The 8,672-nt window shown below is 45.9% G+C and overlaps 1 protein-coding gene across 1 annotated transcript; it reads left to right on the top strand.

The window, feature by feature from the left end:
* The first annotated feature begins 2,598 nt into the window (after window positions 1–2,598).
* On the top strand, window positions 2,599–3,684 carry LOC123184482 (proline-rich protein 4). Its single transcript, XM_044596584.1, has 2 exons — window positions 2,599–2,817; window positions 2,899–3,684. Exons 1-2 carry the CDS (start codon window positions 2,676–2,678, stop codon window positions 3,390–3,392), a joined length of 636 nt encoding a protein of 211 aa, XP_044452519.1. The 5' UTR covers window positions 2,599–2,675; the 3' UTR covers window positions 3,393–3,684.
* Window positions 3,685–8,672: the final 4,988 nt, after the last annotated feature.

The following is an 8,672-nucleotide window of genomic DNA, read 5'->3' on the forward strand; positions in this document are numbered from 1 at the left end:
CTCTCCCCCTTAGTCCAATCACAGTTTGCCAATCTCAAAAACACCCCGTAAAACATTCGTAATGGTCCGTTGATGTAGCATTGCTCGAAAAATGGTTTTGCTATTGTGTAGTCATGTGAGACCATCATTTACATTCAGCCGGTTTTCACATCCGTGGACTCAAACTCAAGTGGACTTCAGGCAGGTGTGCAAATGGATCTGTCATGGACAACTCATGGCATTCATGTCAAAAATAAAATTGCAGCTACCAGGGATCATGCATTCATACTGCCCCTTCTGCTTTGACTTCTGTCTGCCTAAGCAGGAGGGGAACTGGGCCATGGCCCGGTCCAGCTGAAATACATAAGGGGGCATATTTGGCTCGGACCGTTGAAGACCAAACAATCAGTACCACTTAGGCAGCAGAGAACCTGCTTAGTCAAGTACATGGATTTACACAGGTAAAGTTTGAACAATGCTTTAGAGAAGATAAAGAGGCAGCTCATGTAATAGCTGAACATAGTTTTTTCTGGCGAAAAGGGTCCAGATCTACTCCGTCCGTTCCTAAATACAAGTCTTTTTAGAGTTTTCAATATGGACTACGTGCAAAGCAAAATGAGTGAATCTACACTTAAAATATGTCTACAAACATTCGTATGTAGTGTATATTGAAATCTCTAAAAAGACCTATATTTAGGAATGGAGGGAGTATTATAAAGGTTCACCAAAAGTACAATTACAAAGCACAACAGACATAATAAAAATTACATCAAAGTCCATTAACCATCGAACGACCACTGACCACCAGAACGATCCGACGACGTGTCGTTGTCGTCGCTCCCATACCGAAGCTGGCTTGGCCTTGTCAATGACAGCTAGAAAGTCTTGGTGCACATGCCCCTAAGGACCAGCGCCCTAGAGTTGCAATCGTTGTTGTAGATCCCTTGAATCGATGTGAAGAACCTAACATCAAATATCATCGTCGCGTACGCATGCCGATAAACCCTATCCTTGCCGACCCGAGGAGCAGACGAGAATCTACGTCGGAGGTTTGTCGATCCGTCCCAACGGATAAACTCAAGGAGAATCGATGCCCGAAAGACCGGCTCGAATATGTAGCATCGCCCCTTGGAGGACTAAAACCCCAACCTATCTATTAGCCAGAGCCGAGCCATGAGGATTGCCCTCCTTGCATCCGGTCTTCCGCGAGGTGGAAGAGAGGCGGGGCACTTTTTTTCCTCTGGCAGGCTGATTTGCCAGAGACTCGTCCCTCTCGGAAGGGGAATTCGAAGCCATTGTCATCACAACACTCCGATCATCATTGGGACCAATGCATATTTTGACTTATGAACTATTACATCAGATCCTTTGTTGAGTATAATGTCCGATGTTGATTACTGCTTGCAGTTGATACTTAGAAGTTTTATTGGATTCATATGTTCAGGTTGTTATTCATACTTTCATCTCCACTGATTATGATCCATATGATGTGTTGTGAGTGGCAGCTCATTACGTTCTTGAGGACATGGGATAAACCTTGTTACTATTAACCTTGTGAATTTAAATATAGTTCAATATTTTGATATTATGTTGTGATGTAATTCTGTAATGGTGATGTGCGAACATCGACTGCACCAGGAAGAACATGAAGGCCGAGGAGAGTATTTTGTGATTAGTTTATCTGTGGTAGATGGTTGGAGTGACCGAATTACCAAATCCTAAGTTTATGAATTAGCATGAGGGGCTGCTGGAACCCCAGAGTTTATTGTTATGGTTAGATGCTATCTTAATTATTCTCAATGAATCTTGATGGAAGTTAGAACAACACAGTACTATAGGTTCCACCGCACAACAAATTATCAAAGCAATGAATGTTAACTCAATAAACAAGATGAAAGTAACTTGATGAAACTACCATGCATGTGTCCTCGAGAGTGATTTGATCCCTATAAGTAATACAACTCTTGTTCTTTTTTGCGGGGAGATACAACTATCTTCTGAACTGCAGACCAAAATATGTACGATTGCAACCAGCGTTATTATATTGAAAGATTGAGAAGTTTTTATGTTATGATGCCACCTAGCTAGCTCTGGTGCTCAAATCCTTCTAGCTCTGAATGGTTGTAAGATTGCTTTCAAATTAAGCCTGTAACTAGCCAATCCAAGTCGCTAGCTCCAACTCTTGTTGCTTTGCCATATAAATGCACGGGAGGTGCACCTCACGCAGAAAGGGATCATCGGATATAATTAGTTAACAGTACGTAAGCTCTGACGACTTTTATGTAGGCTCTAGATGATAAAGGGTACGTACGTACGTACGTACTTACGTTGCATGCATCCATGCATGGCCATGTGCGGCGTGCAACCTATGAAGGAGAACGACGTGATCGACCACCGGTCAAAGTCGATCACCAACCAGTTTAGCTATTTTGATCTTGATCACCAACTGAGTAATGACGAGGTGGAACAAATCGATGATCGATGCGTGCAGAATCAATCGAGTTTTCAATTCGCCATCTGAAATTTCGGCGAATTAGCCGGCCTCTCGTTGTCACGCGTCATTGCGCCGGCCACCCTTCGAGCATGCAGCCAGATCACCCATCGAGCTGTGTCGATCAACGCGGACGCCTATATAAACCACACTCCCACTCAGTCGATCCATCATCCATAAACTCAAGCAAGTTGCGCATTCAGACATGGCAGCTTCGAGAGCGCTCGTCCTCGGCGTCCTGCTGGCGATCACGGTCGCCAACGCCGAGGCGGCGTCCGTCGTGGTCGGCCTGGCCAAGTGCGCCGACTGCACCAGGAAGAACATCAAGGCCGAGGAAGCCTTCAAGGGTAAGCGCTAGCTAAGCTAGCTACTGTGTAAATGCAAAATGGTGCTCTGCTCACTGTTGTTCTGCCATGAATGTACTACAGGTCTTCAGGTGGCGATCAAGTGCAAGAACAACGCCGGAGACTACGAGAGCAAGGCCGTGGGTGCGCTTGACGGTACCGGTGCCTTCAGCGTGCCCCTCGCCGCCGACCTCCACGGCGCCGACTGTGTCGCACAGCTGCACAGCGCCGCCTCCAACGCGCCATGCCCCGGCCAGGAGCCATCCAAGATCGTGCCGGTGTCGGAGGGCACTACCTTCGGCATCGTCGCCGGCAACAACATTGCCACGCCGTCTGCTGCACCGTCGCCGGAGTGCGCATCCATGACCCTGTGCGGGCCGATCAAGAAGCACATCATCGAACACTTCCACCACAAGAAGCCTGTGCCACCCAAGCCGGAGCCCAAGCCGGAGCCCCACCCTGACTACGGCCCCGTGCCCAAGCCGGAGCCCAAGCCGCAGCCCCACCCCGACTACCACCCCGTCCCTCCCACGCCTACATACGGTGGCGGCGGTGGTGGATACCACGGTCATCACTGACTCCGATCTGCCACCATCCGGCCCAGCACTGAAATCTCATCACCGAGTGCATGATCAGTGTCAGTGAGTGACCGACGTTACTATTTATCATCAGTTGCATGCATGGCCGCGTGGGTATTCTTTGGTGGTCTTCGGCCATTCGATGCCCCGTTTTAGTATCTGCACTGCAGAGTTGAGAGTGAGAGTTCAGAATAACATTTGTGAGGAACATGTGTATTTTTTTTTGAACCGGGCTTTTTACCCCTTTTCATTGCAAAGAACGGAAATACAACCAGTTCAAGCTAGAAGAACAGGAGGACGGAAAGAGGTATAGCGAGTTCTAGCACTACCAGGAAACCCACCATACTCGCTCGCCGTAGAAACGAGTATCATGGGGCGAAAACCTGGATAGCACAACATAACACCTAACCTATTACATTCTCAAAAGATCAGATCAAAGTATCAAAACACAGTCGCATGAAACTCGATGGGAAGCAGTATTGAGATCGCGCGCCCGTCATCTCCTCATCCAGCGCATCTCCAGAGAGCATCAGGCACCTTGGATTGGTTGCTTGACAGCACCACACATCTTCATCAGCTGCATCGTCCCAGTCCTGCTCATCTCAGCTGCAGCACGAAGATCCTTGGCGTCCTCTCCTTGTTGAAGCCCTGTCCAATAGAGTAGAAAGGAACATAGAGAAAACACAATCTCAAAAGGAGTCTTAATTTGTTTCTTTTCAAAAGTAGCTCGATTGCGTGCCAACCAAATCGCCCAACATACGGCCGCTAAGCCCACTGTATAAAACTTTTGCTTCCCAGGAGGGAATTTGTGGCACCACACGAAGTATTGCCAGTAGTCCGACGGGCATCTATCAGTGCCAAGAGCTACTCCAATGGATCGCCAGACAATTCTGGCCACAGGACAAGTAAAGAACAAGTGCTGCACCATTTCCACCTGTTTGCAGAAAGAGCAACAAGAATTCCCTGTCCATTTTCTTTTGCTCATCACTTGTCTAGTAAGGACTGCGTCTTGCGACATTTGCAACAGAAAGATCTTGATTTTAAGAGGGATCTTGGCTTTCCAAATCCATCTATAATGGCACCCACTCAGGGGTTTCTCCAGCATCTTATATACTGACTTAGTGGTGAACTTGCCATTCTGGTTGAGTCCCCAGAAAATACGATCATCCCTCTCAGTAAGGGAAATTTTATTGACTACAGCACGCATATCTTCCCATTGTTTGGACAATTCAGGGGTAAGCCTACGTCTGAACATAGAGGCATCGTTAAGCCTATCTTTTTTGTCCAGGGTGCTTGTTGGGTAGTTACAGATTTCAAACAAGCGCGGATACTGATCTTGAAATGGGGTCAGCCCATTTATTGGATCTTTCCATAGCCTAATCAAGTTCCCAGCACCAGTTTCAATCTTTCTGCCCATCATATATATATATCTTTAATCTTGAGCAAAGCTTTCCAATAGGGCGAGTCGGAGAATTTGGGGGAAACTTCAGCAACAGAGGTGTTGCGAAGATACCTGGCCCGGACTATATCCTGCCATATCCCGTTTTGTGCCTCTAATTTCCACTACCATTTGACCATGAGACTATTTTGCTTTCTAAGATCTTTTATACCTAAACCCCCTTTGTCTTTGGATCTACATATCTTGCTCCATTTAACAAGATAGTATCTCCTCTTTTTGTTGCACCCTTGCCAGAAGAACCTACGTCTGTGTTTGTCTAGCCTCTCGATGAAAGTCTTATTCATGAGCCACATAGACATGTGGTAGAGAGATATCTGTGTGACGACAGAATCAAGCAGAGTGTGCCTCCCTCCCATTGAGGCAGCGTTGCCGATCCAGGCCTCGAACCTCTTTAGGTACTTACCAACAATAAACTCCCAATCGGAAGATTTTAGATTAGCATAGCTCACAGGCATTCCCAAGTATTTGAGCGGGAAACTGCCAACCTCACAGTTGAAGATTTCTGCATATTTATTCACCGTATTTTCATCTCCACCCACAGTGAGGATCTCACTTTTCTGAAAGTTAACTTTCAGGCCAGACATCATTTCAAACATATATAGCAGCAACTTCAGGTTGATAGCCTTATCAACATCATCCTCGATACAAATGATTGTATCATCCGCATATTGTAGGACCGCCACCCCATCAGGGATGAGGTCTGCAGCCAAGCCCACAATAAATTTGTTTTTTGGGCATTTTTGATCATTTTAGTGAGGCATTCAACTGCTAGATTGAACAGGAAAGGAGAGTGTGGATCCCCCTGCCTAACCCCTTTTTTGCTTTGAAAATACAGCCCAACACTACCATTTAATTTGATGCTCACTGTCCCATTGTGCAGTATCTTTTCAATCCAACCGCACCAAGTTTTGTCAAAGCCCCGCATCTTGTGGCATTCTAGGAGAAAGTCCCAATTCACCTTATCATAGGCTTTTTCAAAGTCCAACTTAAGGACGATTCCCACTTTCTTCTTAACATAAGTGTAATTAAGGATTTCATGAAGGGACAGGACCCTGTCCATGATGTTTCTCCCTTTTACAAAGGCGTTTTGAGTAGTACTAATGAGTTTGTTCGCATAAATGACAACTCTGCGGTCAAGAACTTTGGTGATCAACTTATATGGGCATCTCAACAAGCAGATAGGCCTGTATTGTTGGATTTTCTCGGCTTCAGAAACCTTAGGGAGTAGAGTAATAACTCCATAATTAAGCTGCTGGACATCCAGTGTCCCTTGGTGGAAAGCTTTAAAAAGGGCCATAATGTCATCTTTGACTATATCCCAGCACACCTGATAGAACTCAGCAGGGATATTATCGGGTCCAGGGGATCTATTAGGGGCCATGTCGAAAAGAGCCTCTTTGACCTCTTGTTCTGTAAATTCTCGACAAAGATCCTTATTACCTTTTTCGTCTAATTTCTCTTCAGGGGACCAGGTTCAAGGAACATGTGTATTTGCTCTTTTAAGATCCGTAATTTCGGAGCATGTTTTGTATAAGAAACTTACTGTGAATCAAGTAATTTAATCATGTCCATTTGAGCCAATAATGGAATTATTGAAGCTGTTCGAGTGGGTGGATGATTGGGCATGACGATGACAATGGTTTTGACATGCATTGCGTAGTCGATTTTCAGATCTGTGGAGTGGAATTCAGAGGCAAGTGTGCAAATGGATTCGTGATATCTGGACCAGTAGTACGAATGCATGATCCCTGGTAGCCTGGACCAGGGGATTTGTGATATCTGGCCCAGATGAATTCAGGCACTGTGGGTAAGAGAGCTATGGCCTGGTCTAGCTCAAGTACACAGGAGGGTATACCTTGCCCAAACCGGTGAAGACCAAACAATCAGTACCACTTGGACAGGAGGGGCGCGGCTGCTGCGATATGCAGATCGGAGCAAGGCGTCTAAATTGGTGCATTTGGATTGGCCATTGTGGTGGAGGGTATTAACGAACCTGCCGAGAGGGCCTAGGTTTGGCAGAGGATCTTTTCTCTCGAAAATTGTAGTTGCTTCTGATTCGCAAACGGTGGTGAATGACATACAACAAGGAGCAACCGGAGCCTACGGAGCAATCATCAGAGAGTTCAGGGATCGAAGGATTCAGTTCGATAAATGTTCTTTAGTTTATGAGCACGGAATTTTTAACTTTGAGGCTCACCCCCTGAAAAAACGCTGTTGGTTTAGATGTCGGTGGTCATGTATGGTTGGGAAACCCTTATGACCCCGCTGTAATTCATGTAAAACCTTGGGTTGAGCAATTAATAAAGTGTGTTTTCTCTAAAAAAAACTTGGACAGGAGACATCTTAGCTGCGGTTTGGCGATAAGATATCATCCGGGAGGTTTTTCTTCCCACTTATGCGGATGCAATATTGAACATTTTTTCCTAATTTTCGTGTGTCTGTTTTTTATTTCGCCTCAGGTCGTTTTCTGTGGCCGCCCAGTAGGAATCTCAACATTGAGCGGTCATCTCATTCGAGTAGTCTGGGGATTTTTGTTGTTGAGCCCTTTTTCATTTTTGGGTTTGCGGGTTGCCTATCTAGGATTTGGTCGACACCATGTTCACTTTTTTGGTCGCACTGCATATGTGAGGAGGGGACTGAAAAGGGGGAGGCCGAGGAGGGGGGAGACGGTGGAGGAAGTAGGGTGCCTCATCGGTGAATCAACGACAGGGGCTGGCTACATGCCATGGAGTGCGGAGAGCTGCCGACAAGTAGCGTTGGTAGGAGGGATTCGTGTTGCCCGAGAATGGCGGTAGGTAGGAGAGGGGTGGTATGGATAGGAGGTAGGTGGAGATATCTCGCCGGCCTCGTAATCAGTCAAGTAGTGGTCGGGAATTTCAGTCCATCCCCCTCAATATTCAATTCAGAAGAACGCTAGCCGGTAATCGTTGGGAGGCTTGGCTCTATTTAGTGCGTAGACTGATGGAGGTCCAGTTATCTTAACAACCTGATTAGTTGCGCTGGAAGCTTACTAGGAATGGGGAATTTACAGTTAAATCGATGTATCTCGTTGTTATCAACTCCAGCTCCATTCCTAGTTCCAAACATGTTTGGAAAGTCAAAGTTCCATTGAAAATTAAAGTGTTTATGTGGTTTGTTTATAAACAAGTCATCTTAACTAAGGACAATCTGGCAAAGCGCAACTGGACATGACCTACTAGGTGCAGTTTTTGTGATCAGGATGAAACCATCAAACACCTTTTTCTTGACTGCCCACTGGCAAAAGTGCTATGGCGGACGGTGCACATAGCCTTTAATATTACTCCTCTGAATTCTGTCAGCACATTATTTGGAACGTGGCTTAACGGGATACATGCCGAAACAGCGAGACATATTCGCGTAGGAGTATGTGCTTTATTGTGGGCAGTCTGTAACTGCAGAAATGATTTGGTTTTTAATAGAACAACAAATTTTCACTTTTTGCAGGTTATCTTCGGAGTCACTGCTTTGATCCATATGTGGTCGCTACTCACTCCGACGGAGGTCAGGGAGCGTTTGGTTACTGGATCTATCCGATGGGAGACGGTAGCACGAGATATTTTCAACCGGTTTGGATGGCGGTCATGTAATAGGATAGGCAATTAGTTTCCTTATCTTGTTGATGCCGTCCGGTTGTGGCGCTATGGTTACTTTTTTATAGGCTCTATGTGAGCTTTTCTTTTACTTTCACTTCGGCTTTATGACCTTTGTTGAACCTATTTGCTTATTAATAAAGTCGGCCGTATGCAACGTTCTGATGCAGAGACCGGTGAGTCCCCCCTTTTTGAAAAAAAGCAGTGGTC

This window comes from Triticum aestivum, chromosome 2A (assembly GCF_018294505.1).
Source record: "Triticum aestivum cultivar Chinese Spring chromosome 2A, IWGSC CS RefSeq v2.1, whole genome shotgun sequence".
Lineage (NCBI taxonomy): Eukaryota > Viridiplantae > Streptophyta > Magnoliopsida > Poales > Poaceae > Triticum > Triticum aestivum.